The 17,351-nt window shown below is 43.8% G+C and overlaps 1 protein-coding gene across 1 annotated transcript; it reads left to right on the top strand.

The window, feature by feature from the left end:
- Nucleotides 1-1,433: 1,433 nt before the first annotated feature.
- Nucleotides 1,434-16,439, top strand: dcn (decorin). The gene is made up of 8 exons (XM_049760624.1): nucleotides 1,434-1,626; nucleotides 10,707-10,915; nucleotides 12,942-13,054; nucleotides 13,539-13,752; nucleotides 13,841-13,954; nucleotides 14,030-14,123; nucleotides 14,565-14,703; nucleotides 15,746-16,439. The coding sequence occupies exons 2-8, from the start codon at nucleotides 10,711-10,713 to the stop codon at nucleotides 15,944-15,946; spliced, it is 1,080 nt and encodes a 359-aa protein (XP_049616581.1). The 5' UTR covers nucleotides 1,434-1,626; nucleotides 10,707-10,710; the 3' UTR covers nucleotides 15,947-16,439.
- Nucleotides 16,440-17,351: the final 912 nt, after the last annotated feature.

Here is a 17,351-nt window from a genome sequence, read left to right on the forward strand (position 1 = left end):
CATTCCAAACATATAAGACCAAAAAAAAATCCCCAACAAAAAGCATTCCCTTCTCATTGTCTGATCCACCTTCCATTATGTGCCAAGGATTGACAGATAAAAACAAAACCTTCCTTACGTGATATTATTATTTCCCAAATAATCTTGTTCCAATACTTCATTTCCTCCCTCCAGTGGGCTCAAACTGAACTTTAAAGCTAAAAATTCAGCCTCAGGCGACGAACTGGGCTTTGCTTCAGTTATTGTCTCGTGTCAAATGAGTGAAGATGGATCCCTTCAATACATTTGATGTGTGTGTGGTCTGCCCTTTGCCTTGTGCGTGCCTGTGTGTGTGTTTGTGTATCTGTGTGTGTGTGTGTGTGTGTGTGTGTGTGTCTGAGCCCTTGGAATGATCCTCAACGCAAATAAAAAAAAAAACTTGGAAGAAATCGATTGATCTAAGCAGAATCCACTTTTGAAGACTCACAGAAATGACAAAATGATCCTAAAATAGTCGCTTCAGCCAAAATGGGAGACTTCTTGTGTGTTTTCGGTCATGACTTATTGAGACTTTTTCATGATCAGTACAGTAATTTCACATTACTATGTGTTACTGGCTTCAGGGGCTGAATTAAAAAAAATACTAGTATGTGCTGCTGAGCTGAACTGGCTGTTTAAAAGACTTCCTGTGCCATTTCAAGTATAGCTACTTGTGGATTTTTTTGTGGGTCTACCCATGATAGACACAGCTGCCAAATTTCTAATTATGTAAAACTGGCTTCGGGGGTTAAATTTTGAGTTCTAGAAAGTGATACCAACCCTGTTGGAAAAAAACAAACATGTATGGACCAGTATAGTTTTGTTAGGTTTTTGTCGGGTTTTCGTGCTAGTCTTGCGGGTGTCACTCGCAAGACCAGCGAAAAGCAAAACAAGACAAACTTTGGTCACTAAACAAGTCGCTCTTTGAACTAAGCCACAGCTACCAGGTTGCTGGTCTTGCTGTGGCTCAGGTTGCCTAGTAACCAAAATGTTGTCTTTTTGAATCTTGGCTGCTTTTGTTATTCTTTTGCTGGTAGTGACACCAGCAAAACTAGCATTTGATGAATCAAGTCATTAGATATGGAGCACAGGATGTCTCCTTCTTGACTTCTGTGGATTGTAACCCTGATGATGGTTGTTCTAAATAGGTTGTATAATGGGAATAAATTAGGCAGGAGTGTGTTAATGAGAATGAAGCAAAGGAGTTTTCAAGTCCTCCCTATCATTACCAGATGTCTCAGTGGCTGCCAGCTGAATCACTGCTCAACTCTCCCTTTCTTCCCCTCCTTCCTCTCCTTCGTCTTCGCTTTCCAGCTGTTTTCACTGCCCGGGCTCCACCAATTGTTTCGGGTCTTTGCCCTCCCCTCCTCTTGCTTTCTCCTCTCTCTCTCCTCTCTCCGTGTCTCTCTCCCCTCCCCTTATTGTGACAGAGCACACCTGCTTGATCTCCGCTGTCGAGCGCTCCCGAGTCCAATTACCCCAAAGGCCCGAGCAGCCGCTTTTTCGCTGTCTCATCCCCCCACCCCCGAAAAAACAAACTCGCCTGGATTTTTTTTTTTCGGGGAGTTCCAGCGTCTGCTCTTTACCTTCTGCTTCTCACGGGAACAGGTTGGTTATGGCATCCTTTTTACTTTTTAGGGAGAATGATGGGAATTGTGGGGGAAAAAGTGTTGAAAAGTAATGGGAAAGTTTTTTAGATGATGTTATTTCATGTCGAGTTTTCGTCTATGTCTTTGCAAGCTTTTCTGAATCCCACTTGAAATTCTACTCAGGCACGGGTAAAGGGGGTGTGGTAGGTGCCTGTTGATGCTGGCCCCTCACTCTACCCCCCTTTTGGCCTATTATTCCATCCAATTCATCCTTTCTCGTAGCCAAGTGGACTGTTTTGACACTTGGCCGATTGATTGTTTAGATGGAGCCCATGTGGAACCTCCTGCATTCCTGGGTGTCGACGACTTGAAAATCTAATGTTTCTGTGTTTACACAGAGAGAACTGGACTCCGGGGGAAGGGCGCCTGTTGTCATTAGTGTTGGAAAAATGTTTGGATTTGCTGCATAAATGAGGAAAAGCATTTCTCACTGATGATTCACTCCATTAATATTAATAATGGCTTGTTTTTCCACCAGCAAACCTCTTATCTGTCAAAAAAATAATAATTGCTCCTCCAACCCACTGCTTCGCTGTAGAAGCCAAATTGCTCCAGGGCCAGTTTAAAGGCTTTGATGAGAAAAAAAAAAACTTGTACCTGCCATTAATTCTGTAATTGTACAGCTTCCATCCTCTATCATTGCAAGGGCTCAGCTAACTCATTACATCCTCTTTGCCAGCAGCAAAAGAACTAATAGGACTCAGCTGCAGTGGAAGAAAAAAAAAAAACAGACAAAAGTGATGAAAATCTGGGCTTGGAGGACAATCAGCATGGAGCCAAGCAGATGTTTAACATTTAAAGCAGACGAGTGAATGGAAGGTTTTTGCAGACGAGATCTTGGGCTCTTCTTTTCCATCTGGAATCCAAAAGTTAAAGAACAATGTGAGTTGCACATGTCTTTCTGCTTAGGAGGATCAAACAGAGAAGAGGAACATACCAAAAGCGACGGGTGGATGGAATTTGGTGGGGGCAGAAACATGGTCGAAAAAAATCCCAATAATTATTCGATCTATTGTCCTATAAAGGGAGTCTTATTTAGCCACTCTTGAGTGTTTGCACATGTTCTCTCTTGTGAAATCCCCGATAGGTCAGAAATCCGTCGTCGGGAACATTTCCAGAAACTTTCATCACAACCATGTGGGAGGAGGATGAGGAGGCTTGGGGCTTGGAAGTGGGGGTCAAAAGGGACACGTGATTTAAATGTCCCATGACCTTGGAAACAGCATCAACGAAAGGACAGTATGGCCTCCTTCAGTCTTGTTAAAAGTCAAATGTAAACTGGGAAAATGACACAAAAGCGAATGAAGTGGAAAATCACGTGCGCCAGCTCTGCTTCCTGTCTGGGATTCATTAGGAGTGCCGGGGCCACGTTTTCTGCCATGAAGGGGGGATGGGACTGACTTGGAGGACGCCTCAGTTTGTTGGTCACGTTAAAATATCAATTATGTAGAACATATAGATCATTTCCAGTATAGATGCCAAATTCAGAAACATCACCACCCCAGGTACCCGAACATCGGTATTGATCGATACCAGTTTAAATTCACTCTGATTTCACCAATTGATGATGTGTTGACCTTATCTATTCAAAAGAATATTGGGATTTACTTCTTATGGTAATGATACCAAATCATGCAGTATCCTTAAGATAATGGCTTGGTTTTATCACTCCTTAATCATAAAAAAAATTATACCGATATCGCTGATAGTCTTTCATGTACTCAGGATTGAATCAGTATAAGTTTTTAATACCTCAGAAGCACCCTGAAGACAAAAGTCTACATTGAGTATCAAGAAAATCAATATTGGTACCATTATCGCCGATACTGGCTCTGTATGTACTCTGTGTTGGATCTATATCAAATAATGTAGTATAATGTTTTTTTTAAGCCAGAAAAAAAATCTTTCACGATGCTTTTAAACTGGCTGTTGGATTTTTTTAGTTACATATAGAATTGAGGGGCAGTGCCAGTTTTGAGGTGGGGCTTTTTAAAGGGGTGCATAACACTGTATGGTTTGGCTAATAGCTAACCACTTGAAAGATTAGGTGGACGTTTTAGAACTTGTGATGACTCAACCAAAAAGCATGTTTAAAAAAAGCTAAATCCTCCCGATGGTAAGTCCCTGCAGTACCTGCCACACATACACACATAAAGCCACAGCTGGGAAATATTACAACCCTATTTAAAAAGGAATGCCGTGAAAAATGATCAGCAATCATCTCTGTGAAAATATCCTTGCTCACTGGATGAGAAACAAAACATAAACAGTTTTTTTTGTTTTTTTTTAAAGCGGGGGAGAAAACAAAATTTTTCTTTGAGATCCTGATAAGAAGTGTTAAGGGTAGAGGCTTGTTGTGGCACGTTTTGACACGTGTCCTGCTATCAGCGGATTCTCCACAAGACCTGCAGTCTAGCAGGTCGTTTCATGTTGTTCTAGCTCATTCAAGGCAAGAAAGAGGAGGCATTATATAGTTCAAATGCAAAATGCAGCATTCAAGGTCGGCTGAGTATCATGGTTGCACTCAACCTAAAGATGGAGTGACCTTAAAAAATAATGATAAGCCACGTGCTGTTTCACAAAGTTTAACTTAGTGATATTATGAATCCTGCCAGCCTGTTTTGATACATTTGAAGCCATCCTGACAGAGATGGCGCACCCCTCCCTATTTTTTTGCATGATTGCTTGTAGGAAAAAAAAAACCACCATGGAAATGTGTAATCTGGTGCACCGCCATCACACAGTACAATTTGGAGCACATAAAAGGCAGCGGACCAAAAAAATGGGATTCCCAGACTGTAATCCTTCGGGGTGGGTGCACACCTTCCAGGGGGTGCATCAGATTAAAAGTGCAACGTTGAGTAAGTTTATCTCTTTTGTTTACATAATCAAAAATGATAAGTTTTCCAACGTGGTGCGCCATCTATGTTATTATGTTAGATGGTGCCAGATATTTATCAGTAAAACCAAAAACAGTCGTTAAAAGTTCTATATGATTGGGAGTGTTAAGTACCCGCTTCAAAATCGTGACCGAATTGGTGCACCCCCTCGCTAATTTTTTAGGAAATGTTTATGGGGGTGGGGGGTATCAAATTACAACATCTGCAGTGTGTGGAGTTACGAAGCCAATAAATCAATAAAGGCCTCATGTCTAGCCACACAAACCTAAATAAACTGAGCTACTGCCAATGAATACAGTTTTTGGGGGAATCAGGTGTGCGGAGGTTCGCTTTCAAAAAATATAATTTCATAAAAGCAAAAAAAATAATTGGAACAAACTAAACAATGTTTTATATCAATAAAATTGTTAAGCAACCCTTTTCACGCTGTTTTCTTGGGAGGGGATGCACCATTTCTGCTTTTGAACTTGGTTGCCCCACCCCACACACAAAAAAAAGCATGATTTAAAAAAGCTAGTTGAACTTGAGATCAATGAAAATGTAAAGAGCACATTTTGACCAACATCCTGACAGTTGACGCACCCTACACTCCCCTACTGAAAAAGACTCCATGTTTTATCAAATCAAACAGAAACATCAAACAAAATAGCTCTGTGGATTTTTGGGGGAGATGGTGCGTGGCCTAAAAAGACAAACGAACCAAGTGTCAGATCCTGCAGCACTCTTGTTTTACAGTCGGGATTAGCTGCAATGGAAAACTGGCTGTCTTGCAGAAGGGTGACGAAATCTTTACGGGGACAAAATGGTGGACGGGGGTGCGCAGACGTCATGGGTCAGAAGCGATAGACACGGTCGACTAATTAACGGTGAAAGCTGTTATTCCACGCGCATCGACAGAAATGCTCGAGGTCGTTGCGTGCTGCCAGATGTGCGTACAATCCCAACAATGAACAATTCCAAAGAAGTACCTCACCCTAAACAAACAACCTAAAGGCATTTGCAGAGAACTTGGCCCACCATGTGTGCAGACAAGATGTCTTTAGTTTTTCTGCTGAATATGTACTTCTTTTGAGATAAGAGCGCTTGACATGGCCAAGATGACTCAGCCTGTGAGGAAAGTGGAACAACATGTACTCTGGATCTCTTGAAGCACAGACAAGAAGCCTTTGTTGCAACTAACATTAGAAAACAAGGCAAGCAAGCAAAGCAATTTAAACCTATGTGGCTTTTCTTTAAAAAGATTACTAATCTAATGATGGTCCTTTATAGTTTCATGGAAGTGATTGGAGACTGGGATTGCGGCATTTTTGCTGGACATGGGTTATCATTATGGCTTGGGTCAAACTGTCATCCCTGCGGCCCCATGTAACCTCATCTCGAATTGACAAAATTCACACTTTCAAGCGCCGTAAAGATGCCGTCGGATTATACAAGCGCATAAACAGTCAATCGGTGGCAAACGCCTCGGTTTCTGCGTCCCGCTTGCCCTAAATCATTTGTTAGCCACATGTGGCTCATGTGTGCCCTTTCATTAGGGAGCTTACAGAGACTACAAAGCATGGAAGGAAGACTGACGGGTCACTGCGTTGCGAAAGGTCAGCGAGTGTGTGTTGCGGTTGGAAACAGGCAAATTGTAAAAAATGGCAGTCGAAAACAATTTATATTTTTATTACCTCATTAGTTGTATTGTTGGACGAATTGTTACAATTTTAGATGAGCCAATTATTGCATAACTATGCATTATTGATTGTTGGTGAAAATCAAAATATAGCACAAAATATACCATAAAGTCTTACTATACGTATCATTTTTAATTAAGAAAGTATGGCAATTCATAATGTCGTTTTTTTACTGCAATATGATTCATTATGTCATATTCGTAAATCATGTTATAATCCCCCTGGGGTCATATTCATCACATCAAAGTCTTGCTATATAAGATCACCAAAAATGTCTTAATGCTGTGCATTACATCATATTGACTGGAGAGCATTTAACAAACTTTGCTCATGCATGTATTGGAATTTTTAATCAGGAATTTTTAATCCCGTTCACATGTATTCTGCTTTGAATGAAACCGAATGCCCAAACGGAATGAAAAAGCTCCATATAAATACCTCAGTCGAAATTAACAAGGCTGAATCCGAATGAAATTTTTTTTAAATTCACAGGGGCGGTTTATTCTGTTTGCCAATCGAAATTCTTTTTAAAACAGCCGTAAATGCGTGGTTGTATCTTCTATCGTCTTTTAATCACTCTGTGACAACTAAAGTTGTCTTCATCATGGTATTGCTTTAAGTGTTAAAATAATCACAACTACTGTGCTGAATAAATGAATCAACTTCTTATGTCTCATATATGTAATGTTTATTAAATAAAATCGTTCAAAAAAACTGTCCTTGAATCGGTTCGCACCCCACATATCGCAAACCCTATTTCAAGATTCAAGATTCAAGAATTTTTTATTCGCCATGTTTGAGCGTGCCAAACAAGGAATTTGACTTCGGTAAATCACAGCCTCTGTTCAACATTTAGGTGACTAACAACAACACTCAGGACATGTGAAGAACGAAAGATATTCTCAAACACCCCCTGATCTTAAACTCCCAAGAGGGCAAGGAAAAACTCAAAACTCCAGCTAGGGGAAATGAGAAACCTTGAGAAGAGACCACAGATGGGAGGGTCCCTCTTCTAGGATGACCAGGCTGCAATGGATGCAGAGAGGACACATAGTACAAACAGTGTAGACAAAAAAGGTGTGGCAAGCGGGATGTTATTGCACAGTAATGACTCTGAGACTCTAAGAGTGGTGTGAGTTCATCAGAGCGACAGCCTGGGGGAAGAAGCTGTCTCTGTGTCTGCTGGTTTTAGTGTACAGAGCTCTATAACGGCGTCCGGAGGGGAGTAGTTCAAACAGGCTGCAACCTGGGTGCGAAGGGTCTGTTGAGATGTTACTTGCACGTTTCCTGGTCCTGGACAGGTACAAGTCTTGGATAGATGGGAGGTTGATTCCAATTATCTTTTCTGCAGTCCTTATTGTCCGTTGCAGTCTGTGCTTGTCTTGTTTGGAGGCCGATCCAAACCAGACAGTGATGGAGGTGCAGAGGACAGACTGGATGATGGCAGTGTAGAAGGTCTTCAGCAGCTCCCGTGGCAGGTTGAACTTCTTGAGCTGTCTCAGGAAGTACAGCCTCTGCTGGGCCTTCTTCCGGACAGAGTCTATGTGGCCGGTCCATTTCAGGTCCCGGGAGATTGTGGTTCCCAGGAACTTGAAGGTGTCTGATGAGAGAATAGTATTACTGCGGATAGTGAGGGGTGAAAGTGGTGAAGGGCCTCGCCTGAAGTCCACTGTCATCTCCACGGTCTTGAGCGGGTTCAGGTCCAGGTGGTTTTGGCTGCACCAGTGGACCAGCCGCTCCACCTCCTGTCTGTACGCAGTCTCATCACCGTTCTGGATCAGTCCGATGAGAGTGGTGTCGTCTGCATACTTCAGGAGCTTCACGGAAGAGTCACTTGCGGAGAAATCGTTGGTGTAGAGGGAGAAGAGCAGTGGGGAGAGGACGCATCCCTGAGGGGCTCCAGTGTTGGTGGTCAGGGTGTCAGATGTGATGCTCCCCAGCCTCACACGCTGTCTCCTGTTGGTCAGGAAGCTGGTGATCCACTGACAGGTGGAGGCAGGCACCGCAAGCTGGATGAGCTTCTGTTGGAGGATGTCAGGAGCGATGGTGTTGAACGCCGAGCTGAAGTCCACAAACAGGATCCTGGCGTACTTTCCTGGGGTGTCCAGGTGTTGCAGGATGTAGTGCAGTCCCATGTTGACCGCATCATCCACCGACCTGTTTGCCCGGTAGGCAAACTGGAGGGGGTCCAGCAGGGGGCCCGTGACATCCTTCAGGTGGTTCAGTACTAATCTCTCGAAAGATTTCATGACCACAGATGTCAGTGCAACAGGTCTATAGTCATTCATACCTGTGATGGCGGGCTTCTTGGCCACTGGAACGATGGTGGAGCTCTTGAAGCACGAGGGCACCTCACACAGCTCCAGGGAACGGTTGAAGATCCGTGCAAAGGTGGGCGCCAGCTGCTCAGCGCAGACTTTCAAGCAGGAAGGTGACACGCCGTCTGGGCCCGGTGCCTTCCTGATCTTTTGTCTCCGGAACATCTGGCTCACTTCCTCCTCGCGAATCTGGAGTGCGGGCGCGGCCTCTGCAAGAGAGAGAGTCGGTGACCACGGTGATGGAGGTGTGGACAGAGCAGTTGTGGGGGGAGGTGAGTATGTGGATTGTGTGGATTGTGCTGCAGGAGGTCCCGTTGTGTGGGAGGACCGATCAAACCTGCAGTAGAACCTGTTTAGCTGGTCAGCGAGCCTTGGGCTCTCCACACGACGGGGGGTTCGTTTCTTGAAGCCCGTGATGCTCTGCAGGCCTTTCCACGCTGTTGAGGGATCAGGATTGGCAGAGATGTGTCTCTCCAGGCTCTCCCCGTAACACCTCCTGGCTTTCCTGACCTCTTGGTTCAGTGTGTTTCTGGTCTGCTTGAACAGGTCCCGGTCGCCGCTCCTGTAGGCCTCCTCCTTGACTTTGCGCAGCCTCCTAAGGTTCGGTGTAAACCAAGGTTTGTCGTTGTTGCACGTGCAGAAGGTCTTAGTCTGCACACACAGATCCTCACAAAAACTGATGTATGATGTGACAGTGTCAGTGAGTTCATGCAAGTCTGAATTTGCAGCTTCAAAAACACTCCAATCGGTGCAGTCAAAGCAGGCTTGGAGGTCCTGCCTTGACTCCACTGTCCACTTCCTGACAGTCCTCACCACAGGCTTAGAAGTTTTTAGTTTCTGTCTGTAGGCAGGGATAAGATGAACTAGACAGTGGTCCGAGAGTCCTAAAGCTGCACGAGCCACAGAGTGGTATGCATCCTTAATTACGGTGTAGCAGTGGTCCAGTGTCTGTGCCCCTCTGGTGGGACACGTTATGTGCTGTCTGTATCTGGGGAGTTCGTGTGCGAGGTTCGCCCTGTTAAGATCACCCAGAACAATGATTAGTGAATTTGGTAGAAGTTTCTCCATGTCTGTCACCTGGTCAGCCAGCATCTGCGTGGCTTCACTCGCACGTGCGTGTGGTGGGATGTAAACAGCCGCCATGACGATCGAGGTGAACTCCCGTGGTGAATAGAACGGCCGGCAGTTTATGAAAAGTGTTTCTAGGAGAGGGCTGCAAAACTCTTTCAACACCATGACATCGGTACACCAACGTTCATTAATGTAGAAACAGAGACCACCTCCCTTTGATTTTCCGGAGAGCTCCGCGCTGCGATCTGTACGCGTTAGCCGAAACCCAGCTAACTCCATGGCGTGGTGGGGGGTTCGTTCGCTAAGCCACGTCTCAACAAAAGACAGCGCGGCGGATCTGCTGAAGTCCGTGTTCCTTGAAGTGAGGAGCAGCAGTTCGTCCATCTTGTTCGCCAGGGAGCGGACATTCGCCAGATGAATTGACGGTAGGGCAGAACGGAACCCTCTCTGCCTCAGATTTACGAGGGCTCCCGCTCGTTTTCCGCGTCGCCGCCGTCGCGCTAGCTTGTATAGCACCGCCGCTCCGGCTAAAATCTCCGACAAACAGTCTGAGTCAGAGAGAACAGGAGAGAAAATACCAGAAGAAGACTGACCGATGTTTAACACTGCTTCTCTAGTAGAAGTGATCCGGGATGGACAGCAGAAGACACAGAAAACACACAAAATAAGACAAAGAAACAGAGAGCGACTCACCGTGGCAGCCATCCGCGGCGCCATCAGATGAATTGTCTTGTATAAAAATGAATAGAATGAATGACAACACAAATAAACAGGAGATAAAAAATCTTCAGTTGAAATAATTTCCATCACAATGACAAAAAGTCTTCATGACACATCTTGTCTGCTCCTCTGAGTGACAAGCCGGTCGAGTTTGTCCAATGACAACCAAGCTTTTAACCTGCTATGGCCTTCAAACACCACCTGTTAGCTTTAACCTTCAACATCATCATCATCATCTCCCTTCACCTGTTTTATTTACTGGACAACTACAGTATAATCCAATTTCATTTCCAAGGTGAAGAAATCCATTGACATTTGTCCCTTTTTCTGCATGTTCCACTCCACGAGCAGCACCATGAGGTCGGCCTGTCTCTCTCTACTCTTGGTCACCGCCTGCTGGGCACTTCCCTTCCGTCAATCTGTCTTCCTAGACTTCATGATGGAGGATGAACCCGGCTCGGCTTTGCCCGAGGAGCCCACAGACGTGGATGAAACCTTAGGCCCCAAGTGCCCATTCCGCTGCCAGTGCCACCTGCGTGTGGTCCAGTGTTCTGACCTCGGTAAGACCACTAGGTTGGGTAAAATTTCCTGGTGTTATTGATCCATCCACCCGACACCGCAAGGGATTTTCAGTTCTTAAACAGCAGCATTTCACAGTCTAAATCTGATGAGTGGAAATTGTGTTACTGATAGGCCTGGAATGGATGAACAGTCCAATGTTAATGAAGTCCAAATGTTCTTCGAAGAGACCACTTAAAGACCACATTCACACTCCACAGTCACAACAGTTTACCCCAACGTTATCTTCCATGTTTGTCTAAGCTCACGTACAGCATATACAAGAAAAAGCGCTCCTTCCACTTTCAGGGTAAAGCGAAGAGTCATGGAAAAACTGGGTGGGTGATCGTAAAACACCGAGTGCAGAACAACTATCTTTACTGAGATGTTCTGATAATGGGCAAACAGTGTTCCATTGCATCAGTACTCCATGGCTAGATTCTTTAAAGCCGCACAGGCGACTGACATACTCAACATAAACATTATACATGAAATCCACGGTAGCAGTACCCAGTTGGGTTCAAACGACACTTAGCAAGGGTTAGGAAAACACTGTGGCTGTCGTCGTGGCGATGGTAATAACAGGAAGTGGAGAGCCACCAGGAGGCTTTGTCCGTGTACGTTGATTAGAAACATGTGACATTAAAAGTGGTACACCAAACACGAGGGTGACAGGTGACTTTCATTATGACCAAATTAGTGGAATGACGCAAGTGGTTTCCTGGGGGCGGGGCTACTCGAGTTAAAGGTCCTTATGTTGTCTCGTACATGCTGTAGAAAGATTTTCACTCTGCAATCAACCCATCCCTGTGGAACATTTTCTGAGTAACAAATTCCAGATCTTGTCACTATCTTGACAAGGAAATTACTCAATTTGCAAACTTCTTATTTTTCCATTCTCTTCATGTGTGTGTGTGTGTGTGTTTTTTTACAAGTCTTTAGGACGGAATGCGAGTACTGAGCCACCTCTAATGCAGAGGTGTTAAATCCAGGTCCAGGAACCCTGCCAGTTTTGCTTTAGCCACAAGTACTTCTAATCAACCGGCAGGTAAACAGGCTAACACACAGGAGCTAGCATGCTTTCTGGTAGGTAAACAAGCTAACTCCCAGGAGCTAGTTGATTAGCCTGGGTTGATTAGAAGCAAAAACCAAACTTTGGCAGGGTTTCAGCTTTCTGGACCTGGATTTGATTGTTTAATGTCAAACAATCCAGAGCCATTGTTTGCTGAGTGCACAGTTTGTACTTGACCAAATACTCATCAAACAGAAACTGCACATTGTCGTGATCCACTGTCACAGACTTGGTGAGGAAATCTGCTTAACGTATTAGAAGTGATTTAAACGGCTTCGCTATCAAGCGGTGTGATTCATGATGATGGAAAACTATGGGGGCGAGTCTTACAGTACTTCTCTTATCCATTTCCTGGACGACAATCGCCTACTGATTTGTCATACTCAACACAATATTGGCCACCAGATTTCAAGTGTTGCGTAAAGTTTACTATATCCAGTTGGGCCGCACCCTTTGTTTTACAGCAATATTTTTTAAGTTTGATGTGAAATAAATCTGTTAGAATGGGCTGAGGAGCTCAAACTTCAAACCAGACCTGGAAAACATTATCGGTTTATTCACCCTTCAAATGTAAATGAACCCGTTGCGTGTTGCCACAGATGGCAAAACGCTGTAGCCGCCAGATGCCTCTCCTTCAAAACATCTCTCATCTTGAACGCAGGTGTCGGTTTTGCGAGGCATCCGCGGCTCGTCATGTGATGCTAAAACCTGAGGTTGGCATGCAGGTATGTCGCTCAGGAAATTTGTTTCCAGTTCCATTTCCTGCCATGTGTGCCTCGGAGAACATTGAATGTTATTTGGTCACTTGGGACTGAGCCTTTTGGACCTTATGTGGACTCAAAAAATGTATCCAAAAAGTGATTGAGGGATGTAAGAATTTTGAATCCTGGTGAGCATTCAAATGTAGAAACATTTTGAATTATTTTACTTGGTGTGTCCGGATTTTTTTTTTCCAGGTCTGAAGGAGGTTCCCAAGGACATCCCAGATGACACCACCCTTCTCGACCTGCAGAATAACAAGATCACTGAGATTAAGGAGAATGACTTCAAGAACCTCAAAGGGCTACATGTAAGGGAGCTCGGATCTGTCTTTCGGTTTCCACACACCTACCGACTAACGAATTCACCAGTTCCAATGAAAGTGGCGAATCCTCTGGTACCGCCACTCCCTCAGCCCCCCCCCCCCCCCCCCCCTTTGTGCTGACGACTGATAAGCTCCCTGTATGTCATGGAAATGTTTACAATGACCTTGGAGGAATACAATATTTTTGAGAAACTTGATATGTAAATGTCAGAATTCTGGAAGGACTTTAACTAGCTTATTTTGTGTTTACAAGACCAAACATTGAGTCGGATGGTGCAAGGCGGTACCTGCCTTGGAAAATATTTTTTTTATGATGTGTGAACACATGGTTATAGGCTTGGCAAAGCATTGTGGTCTGGCTTGATTCATGTCCTCTGGTTATGTCATTCCTCCAAATTACAATGCAGAAGTATTGTGCTGATTGGAAACAGAGCACTCGTTGAAGTTTCCAATTTTCTTCCATTTGCAGGCGTTGATCTTGGTGAACAACAAGATCAGCAGCATCCACGCCAAGGCCCTCAACCCACTGACCAAACTGCAGCGCCTCTACCTGTCCAAGAATAATCTGAAGGAGATGCCAGCCAACATGCCCAAGAGTCTGCAGGAGCTACGCATCCATGAGAATGAGATCACCAAGATCAAGAAGGCCTCCTTCCAGGGAATGTCCCAGGTCATCGTCATGGGTAAATCAAATTCAGCAAACGTCCGTTGTGTATTCCACAGAGAATGCATATTGTCCGCATACTTCCCATGATTAAATTTTCATTTCAGAGCTGGGATCCAACCCACTGAAGAGCGCAGGGATCGATTCCGGCGCTTTCGCTGACCTCAAGAGAGTCTCCTATATTCGCATTGCGGACACTCAGATTACGGAGATCCCCAAAGGTACTCTGTTAATTTAACACGATTTTTTTCAGCTTCAGCAATGATGTCTCCACGGTGTTGTTTTTTTCTGCAAAGGTTTGCCGAGCTCACTCTCAGAACTTCACCTGGATGGAAACAAAATCTCCAAGCTCACCGCTGAGAGTATGAAGGGACTCAAGCAGCTGGCCAAGTATTACAAATGTTTTGTTTCTCTCGTACATACATCAATCTAGTCTGCCAGAATTGATGGACTTTCTTTTTAGTTTGCAGTCTATATTTGGGCCTCACTTCCTTCAAGATTGACACTACAATAGATTTGGGATTTCTCATCCTTTTCAAATCTCTTCATCTCCTTGAATACAAATTGGCAAAGCAAGCGATAGTTGTGGGATTGTCGAAATGATTGGTTTGGACATAAAATAACCTGTGGAAAATTGGGAATGAACAAAGAGAGCTTTGTTTCAGCACCAATAGAATGTGTTTCACTTTCCATTTTGTCATACTTAAGTTGGAATGGGACAGCGGACAGGTGCAAGAAGACTGTTTCCATGTTCTAATATTCTCACTGGCTACTACTTCTGTACGATAATAATACAATGAGATAAGTGCTGATGTCACTTGTTCCCGACAGGCTGGGTCTGAGCCATAATGAGATCAGCCTGGTGGAGAACGGCACCATGGTGAACGTCCCCCACCTGCGGGAGCTCCATCTTGACAACAACGCCCTGACCACCGTGCCCCCCGGCCTGCCCGACCACAAATATATCCAGGTTAGACTCGTGATTACAATGATTGGGTTCCAGCTAATTAGCAATGACACATGGCTTGTTTGTTCTGATCAAAGCATCGTCACATGGATTCAGTTAGGACCACTAACGTCCTATTTTTTTTCCAAGTGTGTTTTCTCTCTTTTAAAGCGTTTCATGTTCTGAAAAGACAATCATGGCATGTTTCACCCCATTTGCGCAAGAATTTGCGAGACCCCAAAATGGCTGGCTCTCGTGAGAAACAGTTTCTTTGCGGGATTCATTGGAAATGAGTCGGAATATTTCGCAACCATCCACTTTGTGAGATTGCTCATTATATTTTACTATTGTTATATAATTGTGCGTGTCTCAATACCTCTGTGAGTTTTAATTGATTTATGTGCTCAAGCAGCAACGTTTTGGAGTGGTTAGGATTTGGCGAAAATAACTCAACTGATTGCCATGAAACTTGGTCAGCATTTTCTTTTTCAGGGGATCCAAATTTAGATTGCTTGGCCTCGGTTTTCTTGACTATCCTGGTAGTTTACATGTACATCTTGGTTTCCAGTGTAGCATTATGATCAGATTAGCTTGTCATCTAGAGTGATTATTATAAACTGGAAACAATGGTTGTACACTGTAATTAATTAACTCGAGTACTATCAGTGCTGTCTCTATCGAATATTTCTAGATTATTCTAACAATTATTCCATCGATTAATCGGAACATTTTTATTTTGCATCAGTGTATTACAAAACAAATTCCCCATTTACTATTGTTTATTATGTATTGTTTAAATAAATTATCTTTTACACAGCAAACTGATTCAGTTACTGGTGCGGTTATTGTTTACAGAAGTAAAAGCAGACATTTAGAAATGTCTTGTTTTGATTAAAGTAAAAGCTTTTTTTCATGAATGACTAAAAAAGTTAATAAATAATTACTGTTAGAGGATTTGGACAATTCTAAATGATTACTCAATTATTAAAAGTTTATTAATGTGCTAATCGATTATTTGTCAATTAATTATTAAATTTGAAGGCCTTAATTCACTCCCTTCCCGCAGGTGGTCTACCTCCATGCCAACAAGATTGGTGCGGTGGGAATAGAGGACTTCTGCCCTCCCGGCTTCAATACAAAGAAGGCCATGTACTCGGGCATCAGCCTCTTCAGCAATCCTGTTCCCTACTGGGAAGTGCAGCCCATCACCTTCCGTTGTGTCTTTGACCGCTCCGCCATCCAGCTGGGCAACTACAGGAAGAAGTAGAGAGGGTTCTGTCCCCAACACTCGCTATTCTTCACCACCACAACCACCACAGAGGAAGTGTGCATTTGTAAATGAGCGTATGAAAGTGTGTGTCATCACTTTGACCCAACTCCCTCCTGATGGTGATCATGGACCTCAAGCACATTTTTGTTCTATTACATTGTTTTAATTTTACCGTTAATCAGCTCAGCTTCAGTTGACAGTAAACATGGCTTGCAGAAAACACGCACTCCAGAGCTGCATTATATTCTCACACTCATACTGTAGCATAGTCACGTGCATCCTACGGGACAGTTATTATTATTTTTTTTTGTAGACGAGGCCTGTGGAACAGGCGGCAAAGCCAAGAAAGTTTTCAGTCATTTCTGTGTTGAAGAAGCGTGACTTCCATCACTTCCTTACGCTCAAAACTCGTCTCTCCTTTTCCGGTTTTGCTGTCCAGTGAGAAACAAGATTCCTTTCGAAATTTAGAATAAACCATATATGTTTTAAATGTCATGCCCAAAAATTTATATGCATGCTTTTATTCTGGATTCACCTCCTAATGTGCTTTCCCCTACTTTGTTTCAAGAAGAGGGTGCACCGCAGCACCCCTAAGTTGGTGTGGAATTGTATGTATAGACACTGTATATAAATACTGTATAAAACCTCTCATGGCATACAAAAGGCACAAGCACTTATCATAGCTTAAGCTTTTAATTAATATATCAGGAACATCTCCACAGCAGGGAGCTCCCGCTAAAGGTGTCCTGAAAGAATAAAAATACTCATGGAAAACCTTTGCGATGGTTGTAATGACACAAACTGTGCATTGTCATCAAACACTTCCTGGGAAACAAAGCCAAGAGGTAAGTTGGTCGTAGAAAAGGACTCCAGAATGATACCACATCCTGGTCCACTAGCGAGCAGGAAACACCACCTTTGCAGCGCCTAACTTTACGTGACCACTTTTATGGTCCGAGACAAAAAAATATTGACACAAGGAGCACATTCGGCCTCTGTGATTTAGAGCTCTCAAGAGACTGTGGGAATATTTACGTTAATGAAATGGAGCGGGACACAGTGGGTGAGACAAAGCATTTAGCTTCAAATAAGTTCTTTGCGGTTGAAAATCGACATCGATCTTCTGCTGCAACATCTGTGAAAACAGTAGCCCTGAAAAACGGGCTGCTGGGATCAAATGTACCTTTTCCAGGACTTCAACATGAGGACCAAGCCTGGAATGGTGGCTCCATCTAGAGATGGTAGAAAACCAAGAAGTGCTTTCTGATGATGACGATGACAAGGTGCAAGGGTTGCCAGGAGGAGCGGAGTCCATTTCAGGTATTTACATTGTCGTTACGTTGGTTTCCATGTCAATGCGTGGAATCAAACTAGCTCGAAATGGTTTACAACAATCCAAACC

The sequence above is a fragment of the Syngnathus scovelli genome, chromosome 22 (assembly GCF_024217435.2).
Source record: "Syngnathus scovelli strain Florida chromosome 22, RoL_Ssco_1.2, whole genome shotgun sequence".
Taxonomy (NCBI): Eukaryota; Metazoa; Chordata; class Actinopteri; order Syngnathiformes; family Syngnathidae; genus Syngnathus; species Syngnathus scovelli.